The following is a 26,667-nucleotide window of genomic DNA, read 5'->3' on the forward strand; positions in this document are numbered from 1 at the left end:
GGGTCAGAAGCACAGGTTCAGAGTCCAGGAACAGGCAAGGGTCATACACGGATAATCAATCTCAGGTTAAACACCAAACACAGGAACAAAATAGCAGGCAGCAGTACTGGAACAGGACGCTATAACCCGCAGTGAGGCTCAGACCTCAATGCCTTAAATAGTACTAAGAGCCAATCAAGACAGAGGAGGACAGGGCTGACAATCAGCCTCAGGAGGCAGCTAATTAATTACTAGCTAGAACTAGCATAGGTAATAACATAAACCAGGAAGCATGTATAAAAATATAAATGAACCAGTTTAAATCATATGAGAGCTCCCCCTGGTGTTAGAGGATGTCCCTACATTTATGCCACAAGGATAACAACAGGGCATAGAAACTAAAGAACGCGCCTGGCTGCTAGTTCACTCCAGGATGCGGCGTACCGCCGCGGCTTGTGACTGGAATGAAGGAAGTTTGATAAATGTTTAGGCTGCATTCTCATGAACACTGGCTAAGCCCATAAAATGTCTGTATCCACAGTGTGTAGACAACAGGTACACACTTCAATAGCATGTATTGTTTCTTCTGTGATGTTTTAGAAATGTGCTTCCCCAAGGCTATACTGGATAAGTGTATGTACTGTTTGTGTTTGCATTGAACTAGCTCCCAGCAGAGGTGACATGAGCTGAGGCAAACGGGTATATCATCCATGCAATGAAACAGTCACAGCGCTGCAGTAACTGGGAGAATACAAAGGGCCAAAGGTCATGTCAAGTCTCAGAATATACAGCCAGTTGGAAAAGGCCACTTGGGGTGGGTGGGTAGATTTTATCAGCTGTCATGTTTTATGTTACAAATTACAATGTTATAAATGAAAAGATGGCGTTTGGGGTAATAAACAGTAGCCTGAGATTTATAAGTACAGTATCATACACAGTGCACACAAAGCCAGAGAACATAAACTGAGAGGGTGGAGGTTGTTAGAACAGACAAGGGACCTTTCAGATTATTAGACCCTCGTTTCAGACAAATCAGTGGACATTTTCTAGCTGTGAATCACCTATTATCCCCCCTGTATAACATTATCAACCTTCCGAAGACAAGACAAATGTAAAGGAACTGTTCTCCGCCTGTGATTGCTTTCACTGTGACTAATTGGATCTGAAAACCTGTGGGCTCAACTGCAAACAGCCATTTGACAAGTGAACAGTTTGTTGAGAATGTTCCTGTAATAATGTGACATGCGTTTGCAGATAATAAATTAGCCTTAATATCATGTTTTACTCTTCTATGTACATTATGTTTGCCATCTGCAACTCCTAATATATACAGTAAGCGTATGTTGCACACCTCCAGATCATTTACTAAAGAGGAAGTTACATAAATCATCTCATAACGTGTTTCTCTATTTTTATGATTGTAAACATCAGGAGGTCCATTTAAAAGCAACTAGGTGCCCCTTTAGGCTGGTTAGAGCTGGTCCTTTTTTCAGGCTTTGACAGGGGTGCCGTAGGCTAGGAAATAGGACCAGACAGTTTGTATGCTACTTTTTATGTCAAGGCAAAGGCAAGTGAAAAGACATACCGCTGTCACTGAAGGGCTTTCTACAGTAATTGGAAGTGTGGAATCATAGAATATTTTAGCAATCATGGCACCAAGTTGTAATTAAACAGGAATGGGCAAGCTTTGGCACACCATCTGTTGCATTATTAGTGCATATGTTGATCAGCACATCCCTAATGGTGGTGTTATGCTGTATTTACAGAAAAACACATTGCATAGCCCAAGTTCAGCTTTTATGAACCAAAATAATCTAGTGTGACAGGGAAATGACATTTCCTATGGAAGATATAGAGCCTAATTCATTAAGGATCTTAACTTAAGAAACTTCTTATTTCAGTCTCCTGGACAACACCATGTTACAATGCAAGGGGTGCAAATTAGTATTCTGTTTTGCACATAAGTTAAATACTGACTGTTTTTTAATATAGCACACAAATACTTGATAGCTTATTTGTACACTGAAATTTAAAGTTGATATTTGTGTGCTACATGAAAAAACAGTCAGTATTTAACTTATGTGCAAAACAGAATACTAATTTGCACCCCTTGCAATGTAACATGGTTTTGTCCAGGAGACTTAAATAAGAAGTTTCTTAAGTTAGATCCTTAATGAATCAGGCCCATAATGTTTCCTTACTCGGGTGGTAGGACACTTTTTTCTTAGACGAAAATATAGTGAAGTTGTCCAAGTGATACCACTCTAAATGAAACTAACACCATTATCACTAGACAACAATAGAGGTGATTTAGACATTTTTCCTGGTGTCGCATTCTAAAACAGTTCTAACGATGAGAAGTAGCCATCTGCAAATGATGATTTGTTTTTTAAGGTGACATCCTAGGACCCACAGATAATAAATAGGGCCTAAAAAATCAAAGAGAACTGATTATCTTCATGAAGTATGTTTCACAAATACTGTACAAGCAATCAGGAGACTGATCACTGGAAATCACGGACATGAAGAAAAGAAGATACTTAGAAGACAAGGTGACAGATTAACGGGCCTATTTAATAATCCAACAGTTACCACCTTGCAAAGTGTAATTTTTACAACTCATTTATCATTATTTTGCTTAAAATATATGTTATATGGTAGTTATAATATACAGTTATATTATATGGGGGGGGGGCGGCAGCAGCCTCAGACACATTTCTAACCTTGTATGGATTGGGGGCTGGGAGAGAGAGAGTGTGGTGCACACAGGGGAGTGCTAGCAAATTTTAGTCGGGTGGAGGCGTAGAGCAAGACTCTACTTTTAAAGAAAAAAAAAAGAAGATGGCACAATGCAAATTACTGTATAAAAATCATACGGTTTGGCCAAGTGCAAAAGGTGCCCTAAAATCCTAAAATGCCAAGTACTGTACATACTGTTATAATGTGATGCAACCATTATCTGCAGTGTAGTGAATCACTTTTATTAAGCTAAACCACAGATAAGTTTGGATATTTACATTGTAGACACCATTCCCATATTTTATATTGCTATTAACAGTTGTATAACTGCTTCAGAATTACATTAGGCTCCTATGTTTTACTCTATATAGCCGGCTATACAGGTATGATAATCACCTTGGTAATTTAGAAGAGAGTCCAATTTCCTTGTGCTTGCTTATGCTGTATGCTGTATGCTGTAATTGTCATTGTTGAGCTGTTTGATGGCACATTATGAGGATGCTCAGAGCTACTGTACAATATGTTTCTGGAAGATCAGATCCCTCCAATATTTCGCTGCTTTGCTAAAATCACCCTGAGACTCTACACACAGCAATGTGTTGCGGACATTTGCAGAAGAAGCCACTCAAAGCATTATTAATCCAGCATAAGAGTCATTACACTATGTTATTAGTAATAATAACAACCTATGAGTGTCATTGTCAGCTGATGGCAACAATAAAACCTCCACAGGAAGAGCAATATCGAAGAGCCCTTATGCTCTAATAAAGAAATTATACCCAACCAAAAGGAGGCATAATGACTTAATGACACCAACTTATCCAGCAAGGGAATGTTTTCTAATTAGTTCTGCCTTTGCAACCTTTTAAAAACTGCAGAAAGAAACTGGTCACATCTTAGATATTAACAATGTCATGTTTTGTATTTTTTTATGACAGTTGCTACAGCTTATGTGTAATGGAAATACATTTCCTATTCTATTGAACACATGTTATCATTATTTTTTGGATCCAAATTGTTAATTGTCCCTACAGAACTGTATGGATAAACTCATCATTGGACTTCAATTCAATGTAATATGCACTTGTCCACGTTTTGTGCATTTTAATATTTTGTGTAGAGAGAGATGTTCACTGACCCCCGTGTTGTAGTTTTGGTTTTGGATCTGGATTAACTTTGCCCTGTGGTTTTGATTTTGGTTTTGGGAAAACCGCCCTTGCGTGTTTTAGTTTTGGTTTTGGATCTGTATTTTTTTTAAAAAAAAGGTTAAAATATGCTAAAAATCATATAGTTTTGCTCTTTTTTTGTTCCTTAATTATTATTAACCCCAATAACACTAATTTCCAGTCATTTACAGTCAAGTTTGAACACCTCACAGGTCAATATTATTTTCATACACTTTCAGACAAAGACTGCAGCGACCTGGCTGGATGCTAAGCGACAGAGCAACGACACAAACACACGGCAATTCATAGCACATCTAGGAAACATTGCCACACAGCAGTGGCAGAAAAGGGGTGCGAGATAAACTTGTCATTGGGCCCGATGGGCAGGTGCCCGGGGGCCCCACAGGCAAGGGGGCCCCATAGACAGGGCTCTTAAGTAAAATAAATAATCCTGCAAAAAAAAAATAAAAAAAAAATCCTGCAAATATATCTATATATCTATATATCTATATATCTATATATCTATATATATATATATATATATATATATATATGATACACATATATAGAGGTAGGGGCCCCACTGCACTGCTTTGCACGGGGGTCCATAATGTTGTTAAGGTGGTCCTGCCTCCCACCCACCCTTATGTAAGATATTGAAAAGGACATGTACAGTTTAACAAAGCAAACACTCCAGCGGCAAGCAGTGCCACTTTTGTGGCTGAAGTGCATGGTTTGTTTGGGCCCCACAAAACAAGCTACCAATAGCTTAGCTGCCTTAAGCCTAACAGGGCTGTCAATGAACTTTACATTATTAAACCATGTCTGCTCATGCTGCATCTTTAATCTCTTTCTCCTCTGTGGATACCTCCTTCCCTGAAGAACTGCCAAACTCATCATCATCATCATCACCATTTATTTATATAGCGCCACTAATTCCACAGAGTTGTACAGAGAACTCACTCACATCAGTCCCTGCCCCATTGGAGCTTACACTAATCCACTGTGCTGCCCAAACTCATGTAGACACAGGAATGGATAATACAACTGGAGTGGCTTTAAATCTGCTTTAGAAAGAATGTGAAACGGAACATGTGGACAGCATGGAATCTGCCATATTGGAATACGCTGCTTTGAACAGAGATTTAAACCAATATATAGACGCAGATGAGGAGACCATACTTAGGTTAAAATGTGACCCACCAGATGAGATCCCGGATTTAAGAGAGCTTGTACACGAGAGCAGCGTCGGACTGGCCTACCGGGCAGCCGGTCTAATCACCGGTAGGCCCGGCCTCGTTGAAGCTCCGCCCCCTCCTCTGTCAGGGCATAGCTTACGGAGAAGACGTCACTTGTGATGGCCGCGTCGGCGGCGACACTTCAGTAACAAACACTACCGCGCAGGTGCAGAGAGACGGCTCTCTGCACCTGCGCGGTAGTGTTTTTCACTTTCAACAGGGTTCATCTTGCCGCGGCCGTTCAGAGAGCAGGAATCCAAGTGTGCGCACACTGTTTCCACTGCATACACAGGAAGTGAGGCTGCGATCAGTAGCACCGCCTCCCTGGGAGTTTTAAACGGGTACCCGCTATTCTGTGAGGAGCACAATCAAGCGTACATACGCTACCGTCGCGGCATACCCAGGCGGCAGAGTACTGAGATCATTTAATCACCCCATCGGGAGGTAAGAGATGCTACCGATCCTGGGAGGATTCTTTGTTTTTTCTGATCCATTTACTTGCTGTATTTATCACGTAAGTCATCTCTGATTCGTGTTTTCAGACATTTGGAACATTTGTTCTCTATTTATCTATTTTTGTTTTTTCCACTGGACCATTATATTGCTACATCTTACATGGCCCCCTAAACAACTAGCGGGACAAATTCATGTGCCAGGATTTTGATATTCTTGGTCTGTACATCAGTGTTTACCTATGTCTAATTTTGTTCTATGTCTACACATGCCATTTTGAACCACCCTCTGGCCAGAATGTGTTCTATACCAATTGTACCATATTAAATAGTATACGCTAATTTATCTACTAGCGCCCAGAACCTGTCATTTATTTATAGTGGTAGTAGTGGGTTGTTGTGTCACATGGGCAGGGTGTTTATGGGTTATTGCCCACAAGATGCATTATGTTCATGGAGGCCTTTATAAAACTTTGCCAGGGGCTAACACATATCAAGTTATGTCCCTGAAAATCAGCACTGTTATGAGTACTGCTATTAAGAGAAATTAGTGAAATAACACTGTCCAAAGAAATTGAATAAAATTGTGCCACGTCAGTTAACTGTCTTCACTTGTCAGTCCGTTTACCTAGCTACATAGTTCTATACATATAAAATAAAACTAGGATAAAGGATAAAGGTGCATTAATTAAATACATATAAATACATTTTGAGTCTTTTTAAATCTACTTCTATGGCTAAAAGGATGAAAGAAGGATGTACTGTATTGTAGACTCCAGAAATGCATCATGCAATGAGGGTAAGATTCACTAAACTTTTTAAATTTGTTTCACCATCAACTGTTCCAAATTGTACTTTCTGTTAACATAGTGGACATGCTCACCATAATTGAACTTTAAATATAAAGTACCTCCATATCTAAGAATTATTTTACATCTAACATTAATTTCCTGGCCACAGCTAGTTACTGCTGATGTCTGATCACAGCAACGGCTGCTGTGCTATATAGTTGATTGCTGGTCACTTAGGTCTATAAGTGACCAACTTAAAGCTGCATTACTATCTAAGGAACTACTTTCCCAAGATGGCCCCTCTCCCTAGCAGTCATTTTTCCCAGGGCTCTTCAAGATCTGTAATACAGAGACAGCAAATTCATTTTGCTAACATTAAATGGCAGTGAAGGGGGATTGTGGGCAGGAAGACCAGTGTCGGACTGGCCTTAACTATTTAATGCTAGGAATGGTCGTGGGAAATGGATGTATTAAATGTAAATGCTATTAATTTATTGCTGGGGCTGTTTGGAGGGAGGGTAATAGATTTATATATTAAATGGGAATACTATTAATTTAATGTTGGGGTTGGTTGGAGGGAAATAGATCTATTTATCAAATGTGAGCACTATTACTTTATTGTTGAGGCTGGAGAGAGGCCTAATTATTAAATGTGGGTGATGTTGATTTAATGGCAGGGATGGTTGGCGTTTCTAAATGTACCCATTATTTTTTCCAAATAGGGCCCTCAACATTCCAGGATCCAGACAAGCTTTAACTAAAGAAACCAGCAACCACAGGTGGAAAAAGTGACAACAACAGGTAGGACAGTCTGTCAAATGATCTGAGTCTAGTGCAGGCTTGGCTAACCTGTGGTACTCCAGATGTTGTGAAACTACAAGTCCCAGCATATGCTGGGGCTTGTAGTTTCACAACACCTGGAGTGCCACAGGTTAGCCAAGCCTGGTCTAGTGGGACAATCCTGATTTTTGGTGACTGTTCTGCCCAATCTAAGGGGCAGGTCAAGACTGTGTATTCTTTATACACACACTGCATTCTTTATATACTACACTAAGGTGCTAGGTGTCCTTCATGGACTGACCACTCCCCCTCTAGTTTCTGGTCCCGCCTCTATGATGGCTGACCACACCCCCTCTGGTGGGCCCCTAGTGTTGCAGTCCCCCGGTGGGCCCTTCATGCCCCAGTCCGACACTGCACGAGAGATACACTGCACTTCAGAAGAATAATACAGAGGAGGCCCTAAGGCAGGATGATAAATATGTCCAGTTTAAAGAACAGCTAAGAGACCTGAGAAATGGGTGTGTCACCGACCCTGCAGACTAAGCTTTGGAAGATGAAGACGAGGAGATCGCCGTCACCCTGGGCACTCCTATAACACAGTTGGAGATGGTGAACCCAGTGAAAAACAAAGTATGTGGTCACACGTAAGAGAGAGAAGCAATTGAAAGGCTGATTGAAAACAAACTTCAGAAGGGTAAATTGGCTGTTATGCACTAAAAAGTGCCATTGAAATTCACAGCAAAAAGCAAGGTCATCACTGAGCTTTGAATCAGCCCCAATTAACAAAAAATGTAAATACAGCTAAGTACCTTTGACGTAAAGTGCAGATTACAAACACTCTGTGCAATACTGATGAAACAGCAGCAAAGTGGAAGGTCTGAGTAATACATATACACTTCTATTTAGACCTCCATGCTTACATTACTTCTGCAAGAAACGTTGTTCTTTGTTAATAAAACTTGTCTTTATACCGTTCAAAAAAATTAATAATAATCCTCCACCATTCTTTGGATGTTGATAGTAGGATCAGGTGGAGTTACAGTAGAGGTGTCACGTTTTTTGAACAATTCTTTTATAGTAGACCAGACCAGGGGGTAAATGTATCAAGCAGAGAGTTTTCTGGCGGGTTTGAAAAACCAATCAGATTCTAGCTATCATTTATTTAGCACATTCTACAAAATGATAGCTAGAATCTGATTGGTTGCTATAGGCAACATCTCCACTTTTCATACCTGCCGGAAAACTCTCAGCTTGATACATTTACCCCTAATGTCAAAATTTGGTGCTCAGTCATCTGCCTCATCAATGGGTGTCTTTGAGTTTTGCAAAGCACACAACAGTATATAGCACATGTAGGTAACATTGGCACACAGCGATAACTGAAAGGAAAAGTGGTAAAAGATGGAATTGTCCTTGGGCCCCTTCCACCCATCCTTAAGTTGGATCTTCAAAAGAACATGCACACTTTAACAAACCAAGCACATCAGCGACAAGGAGTGCCACTTTTGTGGCTGATGTGCTTAGTTTGTTTGGGCCCCCACAAAACAAGCTAACAATGGGATTAAGGCATCTAAGATAACAGTGCTGTTAATGAACTCTACTGTGGCAAGATGTTGTTGTCATCATCCTCAGCCTCATCAGTGTGTACATCATTCTCACACATTATTAATTCATCACCGCTGGAATCCACCATTACAGAAGTCTCTGTATTTTAATGTAATTGGCGGGTAAGGCCTTTCTCGTGGAAATTGTAGTTCATTTTTATGAACATCATCTTTTCCACATTTTGAGGAAGTAGCCTCCTACGTCGATCGCTGACAAGGTTCCTGGCTGAGCTGAAAACTCTTTCCGAGTATACACTGGAGGGTGGGCAGATTAGGCAGTGCAAAGCGAGTTGGTAAATGGGTCTCCAAATTCCCTTTTTTTTCCCCCAATATGTAAAGGGACTGTCTGATGTGTCTATTTCTATGCTGCAGTTAAAATAACCCTCCACCATCCTTTGGATGTTGATAGTAGGATCAGGTGGAGTTACGGCAAAGGTGTCACATTTTCTGGTCAATTCTTTTAGACCAGACCAGATGTCAAAATGTTGTGCTGAGTCATCTGCATCATCACTGGGTATTTAGGGAAAGCTGAATTTTTTTACTAGCAGCAGTTGACTGAGAAACCGAAGGAGGAGACGCCATCCTGTTACGTAACACTTCAGCTGTCATCTTATTCACCAGGAGCTCTTTGCATCTCTTGGGATCTGGGTCAGTTGGAAACAAAGAGAAAACATAGTTCTTAAACCTAGGATCAAGCACAGTCCCCAAAACGTATTGATCCAATTTAAAGCTTTTGATAACTCTTGGGTCATGGTGAAGTGAATAAAGTACTTGATCTACAAGTCCGACAAACTTACCAACTTAGCGTAATTGCTTTGTTTCACTCCTTCACTTTCTCAAGCTGCTTTTCCAAAAGTCTAATTAAGGGAATCACTTGGCTCCAGCTAGCAGTCTCTGAACTCACTTCACAGGTGACAACTTCAAATGGTTTCAGCACCTTGCACAACACGAAAAGTATTCTCCACCGTGCTTGACTAAAATACATTCCTCCTCCTTTCCCAATGTTATGGCTTGTGAAGTAAGCATGGATGACTTTTCGCTGTTTCTCCATCTTCAGAAGCATATACAGGGTGGAATTCCACCTTGTTACCACCTATTTCTTCAGTTGGTGGCAGGGCAAATTAAATTGTTCTTGTAGCTGCTGCAATCTCCTGCATGCTGTTGCAGAACCCAGTGGGCTGTCACAGTCATATAATCTATATTTTGCCTAGTCTCGCTTGTCCAGATATCTGTGATTAAGTGTACAGTGGGTAGAATGGCATTTTGTAGCCCAATTATTAAAATTTTACGAACCTTCTTGTGCAGGAGAGGAATATCTTTTGTTGCAAAATGGTGTTGCGATGGAATTTGGTAACGGGAACACAAGCCCTTAATTAACTGTCTAAAACCAGCTACATTAATAATGGATATTGGACTTAGATCTAATACTAGCATAGTAGCCATGGCGTATGTGATCCGCTTTGCGACTGGTTGACAGCTTTCATACTTGCTTTCTCTTGCAAAGGATTGTTTAACAGTCAATAGTTGTAAACTACTAGTAGTCTTCTTCTTGATCTGCTTATCAGTTAAAGATTCACCCCCAGCAGCAGCAGCAGCAGGACTACCGCTCAATAATTCTTCAGAGGAATCATAGATAGTGGAGGAGTCATTTAGCCTTAGCAGCTTGGATGCAGGACTAACTCCGATCGCTACAGAGGATATTGATGAGGACGGTGTTGTGGGTGTAGATTGCAGGTGCCGGGATCTAGGTGAGAGAAGGGAGCTAGCTGATGATGGACTGCTTTTTGTTATCTTTTTAGCATAAGTTTGAGATTTTCCCAACAGCTTGCCAAGAACTCGCTTCAAATGGCGTAACATGGATGAGGTTCCTAGATGGTTAAGGTCCCTACCTCTACTGATTGTGGCTTTACAAACTCTACAAATGGTTAGACAACTGTTGTCAGGATTTGGGTAAAAATAATTCCACACATATGAGGTGGATTTTTTTGGTCTTATGCCCAGGCATGACAATGGCCTTCTTCTGATCACATGCAAGAACTGCTTCCACTGGTGCAGGACTTACACAAATAACATCATCCTCATCAACATCTTCTTTAACGCCGTCGTCAGCTACACAAATATCCCCCTCATCCTGTTGCAATTCCAAAGTGGCATCCTCAAATTGTGTACTACCGGCTACACTTGAGGTGCTCATCCACACATCTGCAGAAATATCTGAAAGGAGGCTTCTTTATGAGTATAGTATCATGAAGGTCAGGTTTACACCTAGCACTCATGGATAGACTCTTCTCCGGGATTTGTGTCATTTCTGAATCTGAACATACTGTTTCTTCTCATGCCTTACTGTTTTCTTCCAGTTCTGCTTTTACACGTAAAAGTATTTTGGCACCAGTTTTTGAGTCAGAATGACAAGGTCTTGTATCGTCATGACTGACTGTGACAGGATGGACCACCTATGCCACCCAGTCTGTTGTTGATGGGAAGTGGCTGGGCTTAGTTTGCCATCGTCCCCTTTAGTTATTCAGAATATGCCTATCCTGCTGCAGTAGGAGGAGCCTGCTCAACCACTGGGCTACTTTATTGCGCCCAGAACCACGTTCCTTCTGGGTTACTGTTGATGCTAGTGTACTCCTGTGCTGGTACACTTGGGCTGGTACCCCTGATCGTCTACTGGATCAGGGTGCTGTGTATGGATCCCCCTGGCCTATCACACTAGCCAGCTGCTGGGTAGCGGTAGAGCGGTGGTACTGGAGAGCTGGATCCAACCTCAGAAACAGCCGGAAAACAGATTAGCTTTAGGGTCTAATCTGTAGGTCACAGGATTACAGCAATATTGAAGAAGTTGTCAAGCAGGGAATTGAAGCAAAGAGTGATGTTTCATTTCACTCAGGTGCCCTGACAAGGACAGTTGCACTGATTAAAGGTATCAGTGGTCAGGTCAGATGGAACATCAGAATGATACATTTCAGTGTACAAGACAGTGCTTTTTATACTGATTATGGACACAGGCTATTTTTAGAATCAGGATGCAATGTGTTTACACAAACATGGATTTACATGCATTGCAAAGCTAACAATATTATTTACGCTTATCTGTGATATCTTAAAAATTCTTTGATGTCCTGCATCTTGTTTTTAGACACAGGAAATCTAGTAGCAATGTCTTAATTAAACCTTCCTGTCTTCAAGTGGACACTCACACATCAAAAGGCCTGATTAGCATGAGACCTTTCTTCCAACAGTTGCAGAATATACATTCCCAAAGAAAGGTATAAACCCCAAACAAGTCATTTCCCCACATCCCGATACACAAAAGACTTTCTAAAGAAAGGCTCATTGTATGAGATATATACATCAAAAATTAGGCATTTCCTTTAGCAAGGTTAAAACAGAAAAAGCTAATTTTCTACCCTGGTCTCAGAAATAACGATTTCCTATATCAAATTATACACAATATCAAAAATAAGTGCATTGGCAATTATATAAATAAGCTCCCTGCGCTATTTCCTTTGAATAAATTTATACCATAAGTTATTTATAAGTGATCCAGTCACACTGACCTTACAAGAAGATGCCTCAGTGACAGTTACAGAACTAGCACTCATAGAGAAAGGCGAAGGCCTGATTCTTTCCTTGCCATTGCGTGTGTAGAATGGCATGTTGGCAATTTTATTTTTTCAGCACTTAACTTTGACTGGATTATTGGTGTTTTTTGTTTACCAAGGTAAAAGGTGTTTTTTAACATTTTTGTTTCCCTGATTTAAAAGCACTATGCACTTGAATATATGCTTTGGCGGATGACGTAGAGGGATTACTATCAGCATGACTGGTGCCAGCAGCTGCTTGGTGCTCCTGTTCTTCTGTGGACTGATGTGAATCTATTTTGATGACACAGTACATATATTACCAGCTCTATTATTATAATTTCGGTTTTAGTACTGAAAACTGCCACCGCTCCTGTTTCTGGATGGGCTATGGCACAGTACAATGTCACTGGAGACTTTTAATTACACTGTCAGCCCTATAATCTGTCTTTCAGCACTGAAAACTGCCACCTCTCCTATTTCTCGGTGAGCTATGGCACAGTACAATGTCACTGGAGACTTTTAATTACACTGCCAGCCCTATAATGCATCTTAAGCACTGAAAACTGCCATCTCTCCTGTTTCTGGGTGAGCTATGGCACAGTAAAATGTCACTGGAGAGTTTCAAAAACACTGCCAGCCCTATTATTACAATTTTGCTTTCAGTATTGAAAACTGCCACCTCTCCTGTTTCTGTGTAAGCTATGGCACAGTACAAAGTCACTGGAGACTTTTAATTCCACTGCCAGCCCTATAATGTGTCTTTCAGTACTGAAAACTGTCACCTCTTCTGTTTCTGTGTGAGCTATGTCACAGTACAATGTCACTGGAGACTGCAGAGAGCACTGCCACCCCTCCTCCCTCTCTTTCATTAATGACGCTGCCCAACTGCACTGGAGACTGCCAACAACAATGCTACCCCTTCTTTGTCTCTCTGTGAAATGGCGCTGGATCTCCGTGGAGGGCGGTACTTATAGAATCCAAAACTCGCAAGAGCCGATGATGCAGTGATGATGTTTTGCCTCGTTTTCACTTCCGAGGGCGCACAAAAGTACAGAGCCGACTCGGCTTGGTACTCGGATCCGCGAAGTTCGGGTGGGCTTGGTTCTTTGGAGAACCAAGCATGAGCATCTCTAATTTTGTGTCACTTTTATATGTGCATGATAAGCTGCGTATTGTGTTCATTTACACAAAAAAACCTGCAGGAGAAATGCCTGTCTCTAAATGCACTGAAAAATGTATAATTTTATATCAATTATAATTGTCCCAATATGAAAATGTTGTAATTTTTAAACAACACAAAAACCCACAATTGTATAAAATATAACTGAATGACTGCATTAAATAATGTCCCTGAAATAATTGAAGCATTTTCACTTAATTAATTCTGTCTAGTATAGTGTCTGTCCCATTTCTTTGACCACAATGGTCATATTTTTAAAAAAGTTGAAAGGGTCAGAGTTTCTCTACTTTGCATCAGTCAAGGACAGTTCTGAAAGACTTACTAACCTCAATAATTGGGGCATTCAGCGTGTTTCTTTTTGCCCAAATGCACCTATTGTCCACTTAGCACATATATATGTGTATGTCCATTCCCTGGTTCAGGAAGTGATTCCTGGAAAATACTATTTGCGGGGTTGCTAGCCCATATGGGGATAGAAAATTTTGGGGAAAAAGTCATAATTTGAAATTTCCTATATAATATACCTTTAGGTCCACAGCCTTCATTAATTTGAACTTTTCAAATTTCCGGCCAAAATACTGCACCCTCATTCATGTCTGACATAAATCAGAAGATTAAAACGACATCAGTACTGATGGACATTTGTTTATGCTATGATCAGTGGTCCAAATGGAAATTGAGAAGGGGGTGTTAAGAAAAATGTAATGGGAATGTAAGTGAATGGAATTTAATAATTTTACAATGAAGGCAGTAGGAGAAGTGGCAGTATGGTATACCACCATACACACCATCCCCGGCTATGATTAGATTGGTGTCTGTACCACTGTGCATAAAAATACACTTTCCTGTATAAAATGTTCATAATTAAAGTATAGGCAAACACCCAATCTCCATCACCTCTGAAGATGTGTAAGAATCCCATAAAAATGGAATCTTCATCCCTTCAAGCTCATTTAAGAATCTTGCCCTGCGACTTGAAATCTTTTGTTGTGTCAGCTCCATAAGAGGTGCCTCCCTTTCAACAGAACTGGTAAATGTTTGCAACCCTACATCCCCGCCATGTGTGAACCTATAAAAACAAGCGCACTTAACGGCATTTCTGCTGCATGGCTGCAGTTTTGCAGCCTGGTAAATAAGCCTTTGAGTCTTACACCAGTTCATGTTATCATTAGTTATGTGATGCACAGCCAAGAAGTGTTACATTTAATTCAACTGCAACAATTTTAGAAATTTTCAGAAATAATCCTGTCACGTAGCCATTTGCACTCACACAGAATGATTAAACTATGTTATATGAATTTCAGTAAAATCATTTGTATTTTGGAAAAAAATGTCAGATTTTGAGCATACACAAAAATAGTTTTTAATTACGATCATTAAACAGTCTATGCACAGCTATACAATAATTTTCAGATAACTAGCAATCATAATTATCAGCTGAGATGATCACAATTCTGAAAAGGTCTTTAGGGTCAATTCACATTGTTTTCAATTGCTTGTGTGTCAGACACACAACAATAATTGTATGATCTCATGAAATATAGCTGCATTGTAATGTATGGGTATATTATACATTTATGACCAAACCATATTTGACAGTTTGCTATCTGACAGTTAAACAAAATAATCATTTATACACCGAAATGAATTTCACATTTTTGGACTGACAATTTTTTTGTATTTATTGAATATATATTTTTTCAATTTGGTTCAAAATGCTAAAAAAAAACACAGGCAAAAGTGTATATATGTAATAGAAAATACAATTTCCATGACTCTTCTCAAATTTACTTTGACCCAATTAGTGCAACTACAGACAGGTACTGTACCCCATAAACTAACTCTGATTTTATGTAAGGATTGACCAAGTGACTACAAATGTAAGATTTTATTTTTTGCTAAAAAATGTTAACTCTTTTTTCCACATTTTTTGTTTAGCTCTTCTTACGCCCAGTGAGACTCTCTCACATATTCCCTATTGTCAGCATTAGTAGATTAACTATAACCTGCATTTACCAAGAGATGACTGACACTGTTACTCAGTATATGAATGTGTTAGTAGACAGCAGGGTATATGCGAAAGCTCTCCTCTGCAACTTCCTGGTCTCTCTCACACTCAGGCAGTGGCGGATCCGGGGGGGGGGGGGGGGGGGGGGGGCGATCGGGGCAATCGCCCCCCCCAGCAGACACTTGCTGCCGACGGCTGCACGGTATGTGCAGGTCCGTCCAGCCGTGACAGGCAGGGACAGTGTGAGCAGCCGGGCTGCACACTGTCCCTGCCTGTCACGGCTGGACGGACCTGCACATAGTGTGCAGCCGTCGGCAGCCTAAGATGTTAGAAAGGAGGCGGGGCCTAAATCCCCCCCCCCCCCCCCAAATCGCCCCGGGTACAACAGTTTTCTAGATCCGCCCCTGCACTCAGGAAAACCCATTGTGCTTTATACGGCACTCCCCTTAAACGCAGCATTTCCAAAAGTAGTGGTTCCTGGCCACATCACTCGTATCTGGAGCTGTTCTCAACAGCCAGGTTCATGGAATGGGGCCAAGATGCAGTACCATATTCAGCTGATGTTAACAAATGTCTTCTGTTGATGTCAACACTAAGTGACAAAAGTGGAGATGTTGCCTATATCAACCAATCAGATTCTAGCTGTCACTTTGTAGAATGTAATGAATAAATTATAGCCCCTAAATCAGAATACCACATTGCATGTGTTTCTTATAATGCAGTATATACACACTCACAATTTGAATTCTTGTTCATCGGGAACACTGTAGCATTGGGATTACGGACAATGTCCTGCCAATTTATGGTGTCTGCATAACAAAGGAAATCATTCCGATCCAGGTACACTCCGCCATTCAGGATCTCTATAGAAACAAAAGAAAAACAAACAAGATATAATAGGTGTATTGTTTATATGGCTACAATGTTACTAAACAACTGAGTGCAGGTTCCAGCTTTAGTCAGAAAGAATGCTAAATAAATAAACATAAAATAAACATAAATTCCAGGACATGTCAGGTAAATTAACCTTTCTTTATGTAACTTCTAAGTCTTAATTAACAACTTCTCATAATGCCGGTATAAAAAGCACACAAGGATTGGCAATCAACTGGCTTTATTGTCCTTACTTGGCAGGAGCGTGCATGTTAGGTATTCTCTATTACACTTAATGATGTACTTCCACCTTTCATGAAGAGCGGATTAGTAGGAGAGACACTCAGTTATCGGTCTGTTGCTTGTGGTCTGAATAAAGAGTTGTTAATGAAGACTTTTTTTAATTTTTAAACATGCGGTGGTTAACGAGACAACAACGTTGGTGCCAAAAATGCTTTTTAAAGCACTTGAATGCAGAAAGATATTCAATACATTGTTTTGTAACATTATGTCAGCTACCTTAAGTGTTTTGTTCTAGAACTGCAACTCTCATTAAGTGAGTTTCAGAAGTCTCCAGCACTAGATACAATGGACAAAATCTCCAGAGCTATCAAAGGTGATTTGTACCCAGTGCATCAGTTAAAAACTATGGAAATGTAGTACTCTGTAAAAGTAATTAGTGGATTAGGGTCAAGAAAGCAGAACACAAAATCAGGCACCATTTATAAACATATTTGCACCTGTAAGATCATTTAACACAAAGCAAATGTTGTTGTACATGCATCAAATATTGGAAACAATTCTAAAACCAATATGGAAATCATCATTACAAGATGTTCTTCCGTACTTTTAACCCTATCAAACCCAGGATATTTTGGTCCTCCATGACTAGAACAATTTTCATTGCCAGGTATATTGAATTAACATTACTAATTTTCTCTTGGGTTTACATACACATATATATGTATTATAGTGACATAAATATATTTTTGTATTTTAAAGAAAAAAACATAGGCCCCTGGACTCATCTTGGGGTGATACGAAAAGTCCTGAGTCATTAAGGCAAGCATACTGAGCACAGCATGTGTTAGTTTAAACAGCACGCAACTTGGTTCTGCATACTCTGAAATCAACAAGGAACGGATCTCAAGATATGTGTGGAGATGATTAAGGGTGTATATTTACTCTGCTCTACTAGACCAGATACTGTAGGATACATACAATACCTCTGTGGAATATAATATCCCAAAAAAATGAATAGAAATATATGTATTGTGGCAATAGCCCGCTACTGCAGAAGCACACGCGAACAACTTCTTCCTTTTTAGGTAGCTTTATTGTCAGGATGATAAATGTTTTGACACTGTATACTTTCACAGCAATTATGGAGAACCTAAACGCTTGCTATACATAGACCAGCTCTCTCTCAAGACCAGCCAGCTACCCCAGTGTTGGTCTCACTGAACAAATAACACAATCAAGCTTTTATACATGTTGCTCCTCCCCCAGCCTTAGCTTGATGGGCAGGTGACACACCCACCTTCTCTTCAAAAGAAAACACCCATCACTGGCTCTGTTTGCACAAACAGACACACCCTGTCTGTTTGCTGAGAGGAAATCATGTAAGTTAACAAACTTTAAACTACACATACATTTTTACCTGGTTTAATCTCAACCTAGGTGCATAACTGTGCCAATGTTTTATTCTGTTTGTATACTTTTTCTGCCTCTTGTCAGAAAAATGCCTCCCTTTGTTACAGTATATATATATATATATATATATATATATATCATAATAATGTAATATAAATTTGACTTGTTACTTGCGTACATTGGGGGCAGTATTCAGCCTATCAATAAAAGAACCAAGATATGGTTGCTTCCACAGTGTGTATGTGAATAATAATAGTAATAATGATATTAAATATAATAATCATGCATAAGTGTTGATTGATATTAATGAAGTTACTATGGCAGTACATCTATTACCAGCTATTCTGCCAGTATATTAAATGATCCTTCTATTTGTTTATCCATTATCCATTGTGATTCTGGGCCACTCAGGTTCCAATGTGGTCTTTTGTACACTCTCTCTGGAGCACACCTTATCCATATCTATATACATCTATACATCTATATCAATATCTATACATATATTTCTATATCTATATATATATATATATATATATATATATATATATATATATATATATATATATATATGTATATATATATATATATATATATATTCATTCATTCAATTAATGTTACATGTGAATATTATAGTCATTTATGATTATACATGGGAGTTGTTTAATTTTTTTTATCTTGAAGGACATTTATTGGAGTGTATTTAATGTCTACTGAACATAACAGACATTTTTATAGCTGGTCCTGAATGCAAACACACGTTATAGCATGCATACGGTACTTACATAACTAGGACTCTGGGCTTAGACTATATCTCTAGCTGGAGCAAGAGATACAGCAGAAAACCAGCGTACTTCTGTGTGCATCCGAGTTTGACTTGGATGTGGCTGCACAGAAACGCCCTTTCTGTACATTGCCTATATGCATCCGCCCATTCCCCACCACTTTTCCTTCCGGAAATCATAGACTGTAGTAAGTGTCATTTGCGCTCAAAGATGACTTGGCCATGACTGCGTTCTGTTGTGTCATCCAGTTCTGAGCATGCGCAGAGTGATTTTGCAGATGATACGCACAAAATTGGCAGATACGTTCCTTAATGACTAAGGCCCTGTGTGTATAAAACCCATTATTGAACCCTTGTGTATTTAGAGCCTGATTAAGACCCTATGGGGCCCTAAAAAACATAATGGTTTGGGTCCCTCTTCTTTCTGTCAAAAAAGCAGATTAGAGTAATCCAGGACCATCAGTGACCTCCTTGGCCTTAGACTCAAGCCTAGCTAGGATGCTTAATGAATGACCCTACTACATACTTGCCAACATTTTAGATTTGGCTTCCAGGAGTGCCAGGGGGAGGTGGGCGTGCAGGGGGCGGGGCTCACAAAATAGCGTCATTTTGGCCCCGCCCCGTGACGTAATGACGCAAAACGCGTCATTTTACAGTGATTCCCGGTGAATCGCGGCGTTTGAACCGAATTCAGGGAGATTGCCACACTCTCCTGGGAGTCCGGGAGACTCTCGCGAAATGCGGGAGTCTCCCGGACATTCCGGGAGAGTTGGCAAGTATGCCCTACTATGTATGTTTCCCTCTAGTCAATTTCATTAAGAGCTCTTTAGTGCAAGGGCTTCTTTTCTATTGAATATAAATGTTTGCACTTCTTCTTTACAAATTGTATGTCCAGCGCCATAAAACATATACAAACATAAAACATGAACTTAAATGCAATACACAGTTTTGTTTTACTAAATATTCAATAAGACATATGGGTATAACCCATTCTGCACATAGAACATTGGACTATTTAAATATACATAGACTCCAATGATATATTGTCCCTAGTGACACAATAAGGAAATAGCTTTCAAACAAAGCAGATCTCTGATATTAACTCATTTTAATCAACAAAATAATGTCTCCTTAAGCCCGGTGTGATGCACAACCACAGCTTAAAACTTAGACAGCAAATTGTCTTACAATACTGTTAGTTTGCCAGGAAATGGAATAACCTGGCTTGATACCCTCCATTATACAAGTTCCCACTGTACTCATAACAATATCACAATAACATAAGGCCAATAGAATTAATATTTAATAAAGAGATGTTCCCTGAATGCTAATGGGAATGGAACTCTGGATGAGCTTTACACAGAACACTGTAAACAGTTTATTAACCAATACAGACTTTATACCCCAGATGTGACTCATAAAATATAAAAGAGTGACAATAAACACAGGATAACTGTAAACATGTTCTGAATACATCTCTAAACATGACATTAATGGCAAATTGTAGTTAATATTTAATACATCAACTCTGAATCAATTTGTCTACTAAAATCTTTTCTCATCTGTCAGAATTATGAAAATAGTGGTTAAAAACCCTCTCTGCTCCAATAAATAGTTTTATATTAAATCAAGCACATTAATATTCCAATTGCTACAAAGCCATATTACTTTCTGCGTAAGGTAAATTAAAGCTGCTGTAGCTTAGTATTAATAAAAAAAAATAAAAAAAATCAGGTTATTTTTTTATTACTTACCAGATCATGAATAAGCTGTTTTGCAGTCTTATTATATAATAATTTAATCAGGAATCCACACAATTTCCAGGAAACATATGATTGGAAATGGTGATATTTTAGCTTGGTAAAGAGGCTTAGAAAAACGAATAACCCCAATGGTTATTGGATATCTCATCTGGAGCAGAGTTTAGTGAGGATTATCAACAGCAGACTTATCCATCAAAGAGTGACAGTGTCAAGATAACCCTTGTCTTCTATGTCACGTACTCAATACTGCCCTCTAGCGTAAGTGGCTAGACCAGAACTAGGCAAATTTTGGCTCCCCTGGCAAACCCAAGCCTGAGCTCTACACAACCTGTAATATTCTTGCAGAGTGACAGTAAATCTGCACATGCGGGAGTTACAATACAGGATATTAAAAAATTTTTCTAAAACATTAACCTAAGTTCACTGGTCCCTGCATTCACCTTGTCCTGAAGGGGGTGCTGCTTCTCAATTTCGTTGTTCCATGATTCTCAATGCTAAATTCTTACCCACAGTTCCTCCTAGTAAACTATTCAAATTAACTTCTGATTTAAGCTCCCAGTTAATGGACAAGTCCATAAAAGTAACATGTAGCTGTTGGGTGAATATGGAAGAGAAGCTGCAGGAACAATTAAGGGTGGTGACAGGGAAACAGTGATTCCCACTAAATATAATATTCCACTGCTTCAACTTCAGAAAACTATGTTTTTTTCTGTCAGGAAACCAATCAGTTTATTAATGCTTGGGTCAAAGCAGACTGTCTCGTGGCCGCAGTGTAATGCATGGTTAAAGGTAAATCAGCACTTCTAGGTGTATTCCTAATGCCTTTATTTGACATTTTTGTCTATTGTGTTTCTATATTGATATCATATCTTTCTTCCACTGGAAATCAGCATTTCCTGCCTTCACCAGAGTCCCAGTAGCTGCTCCATGCAGCCCCTTTTTTCCTGGGGTTACATTGTTAACCTCACAGTTTCGATCAGGGGCCATGTGACACTGTGAAGGGAAGTGTGACCATGTAGACCAATAAGAAGCATCAAGCATGACAATCATAGCCTTCTATTGGTCCTGCATGCCACACCCATCTCAGAGACCAATGAAAAAATGTTTCTATACATTTTTACAAGCGTTAGGAGAAGCACCAGAAAAAAGATCCTGGGTCTCCTAAGAGAGGGGCGATGGGTATGGTGATTTGTTCACCACACCCAGGAATGCTGCTTAAAAGCCATTCATAAAAGCACCAGGGGGTATATTTACTAAGTGGTGGCTCCACAGACCCGCCGATTCCCAGCGATTTAAAATAATAATTTTCTTCAAACAGCAATTTTATTAAAGAAAAAAACAGAAGGACTTTGTTTTTAATAAAAGTGCTGTTTTAAAAAATGACTTCAAAGTGCCGGGAGTTCCGTAGAATCGCTGCATAGTAAATATAACCACTGGCCTTTCATATTTGTTTCATTATGTGACACCACAAAGACTTATAATATACCAAGAGTTTTTACTAGTGGGTATATTATTTCAATGTTGACAGCTACTTACTGAGATTTCTCAAAGGTATAAATCTGCACTAAAACCACAGCAACCAATCAGCAAAAAGCTTTTATATCTATAGTGCAGGCTAGACAAAAAAACAAACACTAAAAGTATATAAAAAAAAAAGGATATCAATCGGCGCTGACTTTGGTGTCAAATACACCAAATTAAACTCACAAACTGTACAAATCTTAAAAAACAGTAATAAGCACACAAGTATATAACCCCCACTCTCGTACTAGGAGAGGAACTCTGCCTTATAGAATTGTTGTGTATCAATTCCTAATATATTGTACTAAACAAAAGGAAAAAAGAAAGGAAGCGCAAAGAACCTTCTCACTAGTATAGACAACAGCTTATGCAAATTAATTTAAAACAAATTTTATTAAAAACATAATTAAATTAATAACAAACAAATAAACATCTGATTGGTTACCATGATTTTAGTTCAGATTTGATCTTTTAAGAGATATTAATAAATAACCCGCAATGTCTTATACAGTATTTCTGGTAAGTAGGCATAATCATCACTTAATTAATTAGAAATGAAGTTCTGCAAACCTGAGATTTAATCCTATGGGGTCTATTAATTAAATAACATTTTGTATCTGGGAGTTTCTCCCTAAATATAAATCCCTCCCTTCGCTGGCAACCACTATGGCCAGTTCTGTCCAGCAAAGCCTACGTAACCATAGACAGCTGCGGTACAAGTACCGCTGCTATATTTCTATCGCTACCTCCAGATGGCAAAACCAGGACTTACCACCCAAAAAATGCTTTATTCATAAAATACAGCATTTTTCTAGTTATTCATTTTGTTTCGATCTTTTTCTAAGATTTTTTTTAAAACTTGAATCTGGAACTGAAAGTCCAAGTCCTGCTCAGTCATGCACAGAGGAACACTGCATTGGTCCTGCGAACGGTAGGAGCTGAGCACTGCTGAGCACCGGCAAACTTTTCTACATTAATTGGGCTATAAGCAGCGATAGAAAATCTTCATTATGGATGAGTCTTGGTAATGACCCATCCATAATGAAAGGCCCATAGGGCCTCATTTAGAGTCGGACGCAAAGTCCGTTTCAGGCGCATCATACACATTGCCACATATGGGGCATGCGCAGTAAGCAACAGTTCCCTGCAGTTCCGTCTGCTTTTCAGATGCAGTGTACACTGCGACAGCTTGCGTCTCAGTACGAGGGAAAGGGTGGAACATGGAGGTATGTAGTCGTGATCGTGAATAATTCAGATACTATGGGCGTCTACCGGCAAAATCTACCCTAGACGGATAAAGACGCAGGCAGAACACATGTCAAAACAAGACTGAAAATGTGCGGCAGGAATTAGGTGGCGCAAGTAGTTAGCTAGCTGCAGGAACTGGTGGCAGATTGGTAAGGTATTACGAGTGAGACGCAACTGGGGTTGCTTGCCACTCGTAATACCCTACCAAGCTGCGGCACACTCCTACTCCTACTCTTTCATGTAAGTCTTAGACGCACATTGCGTCTGACTCTAAATGAAGCCCATAGTGTTCAGATCTCAATCATAAGTGATTACAAAACATTGTTATAAACAGATTAGGTTTATTACAAATGGAAACTAAACAAGAATTGCTCTTTTTCTCCGAGTCAGCCGGCTTCTCTTAAAACTGGAGGATATTTTAATGAATGATGACCAGGGCTTATAAGACTTTGTAATGACGTTACAGGACATTGCTCTGTTTCTCGAACCCTCCCTCATCTCTCCCTCCTCCCTCGTGCTGACCTGCCCTTCTTTAAAGCAATTGGGACCAGGAGGATGCAGTACATCCAGCCAGGAAAGCCCTAGAGAGACATGTACATCGGTAGCTTTGTATTGAAGTATAGGGGCTTTGTGTAAAAATAAACTGGAAAATCAATGACTTAATTTAACAAGTGACCTTTGTGCTAGCTACCGCTTAAAATCAATTTGTTTATGTGACAAATGACTAAGTCAGGGTTGTCCAATAAGAAGTCCTCGAAGACTTTGCTATCCCCAACCTATATCTGACACAATTGTTTTGTAAAATATGCCCAATGAATAACAAGATGAAAATCTGCCTATGGAATAATTAGATGTGTACAGTAGAACTCTAATGATATTAATTGGAGGACATGTGAACTTTTTGCGTTTTATATATATATTGACTATACAGTACAAAAGGACAAGTCCATTGTCCATGAATAAAACACTTATCTTTAATATTTGTATACAGGCATTCACATCTCCAGGATTGTTGGCTGATGATAATACTTTGTTGTAAACAACGAGCTATTTATATCCTTGTGACCCATATTGGCTCTTATATCCATTTTCAATTCAGTGCCATTAAGGTCACCAAAATAACTCTCTGATTATCACATTGATATATTTATTTTTATATATATATATATATATATATATATATATATATATATATATATATATATATATATATATATGTCAGAGGATGCACAGCCAGCTAGAGCTTCCCACCCCTACATTAAATAAAATAAATAAATAATATATATATATATATATATATATATATATATATATATATATATATATATACATCCTCTGCGATCTAATATACCTTCTTCATCTTCGTAGATCTCCAGGGTATTCCGTATTAGAGTGTTTATGTAATTACGTATCACATGTGTAAAGGATTTCCTTTATAATGGCATGACATGTGCTAATTAGTAATAATCTTCTGTGAAGTGAGCACAACACTAGAGACATAATCTCACATTATGAAAACATTGTTATTGCTTCCATAACTTCATTATGCCTTCATATTTATTTAGTGCCACTCACAAAGGCTGCCATGCTTATAACACTGTCACTTGTGTGCTAAGGTTAAAATAAACACACAGTGGAAATAGCTAGTGCATGTGCTAAACCCACATCCAGCCTTTTAATTAACTAGGAATTAGTGCTATCACTAATAAAGCTTGAGGTGCAAAATGCCCCATTCCGCAGTAATGTCTCAATTTCCCAGTGAATGAATCAGCTGCTTTGTCATTTGTATTGGTGCAGTCCACAAAATGACTAACTCCCTGCAAGTATCATACAGGGTAGCGCTGTTGACCAACCCTTGGACATATGTTTAACACATTTTGTGCAATTAAAAGACTAATTGTGCCATGCTTTCATTGTTCATTTATAGAACATAAAAGCTGTACATGTTATACACACATAGGGGTATATTTACTAATATTTGACGATAAGGCTCATTTTCTATTGGCTCTGATAATCACCCGTCACTGCAATTTATCAATAAAATATTGCAAGAGCCGCTGAGTAACTGGCTCGGCTTTGCCAGTCTGTTGGAATATGCTCATGCCTGACTCATATATGTGCAGTAAAACAAAAAGTCCAGACTTGGACTTTTAGTTCCACTTCGTGGACATAAATAAAAAATGTTAAAAATAGCTTAAAATTATTTTTAAAAAAGAAAAAAATATGTTTAAAAATCCTCGACTGGAAAGCCTAAGACTGTAAAAATGCTTTATTCAAAGAATAAAACATTTATTTTCAGAGAGTTTCTTATAATCGCCATCCTGAGGTGGCAATAGGACAAGGAGTTTGCCACATGCATTGTTGTTATATATCACCGGTGCACAGTAACTTCTTTCTACAGCTTTCCAATAGTTTGGTGCAAACATTGGGCAGTGATGTAAAGAACCATTGGCACAACCTTTATTGAAAGTAAGTAGCACCTGTAAATTAAAAAAACTGAAGCAATTAAGTAGGTCATACCTACTGCCATTAACATTTCTTCATTGGTTTGGTAAATTCCCTACTTCATACACACACAGACTAGAGTCAATTTTATGCCAATTAAGTATGTTTTTGGCATGTGGGAGAAAGCCAGAGTATACTGAGGAAACTCATGCAAATACAGGTTGAATATACAAACTGCACACATATAGGGCTCTGGTCGTAATCGAACTAAGGCAGCAATGCTAACCACTGTACCACTATGCTGCCTTATGGATAAAATACCGAAGGCCACACGCTCCTCCTTCAGAAGATACTTAAACTCATTCAAGGCCCATATTCCTCTGTTTGAAGCAAGAATAATTAAAAAGTAGAAAACAATCCTTTTCCCCATTGTGAACACAGGTTGATTAATTAATCCTCATGTTGTAGAGAACTTAATTTACTCATAGCCATAATAAAATCCCCAAGCTATCAACAAGCTGCCAGTGCCTAACTTAACTCTTTAAAGTTGCACTACAGCCTATATAAAATATTTTTAGTAAGCTGCTCCTCCCCCTATCTAAAGTCTCGGGGGGCTGCTACATGCAGATGTCTTTCACAGCAAATCAATTTTGTTTGCCTACGTTAATTGGCAGAGGAGAGGAGAGGGGTGTATGAGCAGGAAGACCAGTTAGAACTACCAATCCTGAATCCCCTCCCCATGTTTTTTGCTGGGATGGACGAAGAGCCTTGGGGAAAACAGCTCAGGCTAGGGGCAATGGCAAAATATTAATAATGATGATGATGATGATGATGATGATGAAACCCATAGTCTGCTGAA

General features: G+C 39.1%; 1 protein-coding gene across 3 annotated transcripts in view; it reads right to left on the reverse strand.

Moving 5' to 3' along the window:
* Window positions 1–26,667, reverse strand: part of ERBB4 (erb-b2 receptor tyrosine kinase 4) — a 634,946-nt gene that overhangs the window by 203,858 nt on the left and 404,421 nt on the right. For all 3 annotated transcript variants that reach the window (XM_075180320.1, XM_075180321.1, XM_075180319.1), the window contains exon 4: window positions 16,262–16,387. In XM_075180320.1, coding sequence (XP_075036421.1) covers window positions 16,262–16,387 — 126 coding nt within the window. The remainder of the gene's footprint in view (window positions 1–16,261; window positions 16,388–26,667) is intronic.

This window comes from Mixophyes fleayi, chromosome 7 (assembly GCF_038048845.1).
Source record: "Mixophyes fleayi isolate aMixFle1 chromosome 7, aMixFle1.hap1, whole genome shotgun sequence".
NCBI classification, from domain to species: domain Eukaryota; kingdom Metazoa; phylum Chordata; class Amphibia; order Anura; family Limnodynastidae; genus Mixophyes; species Mixophyes fleayi.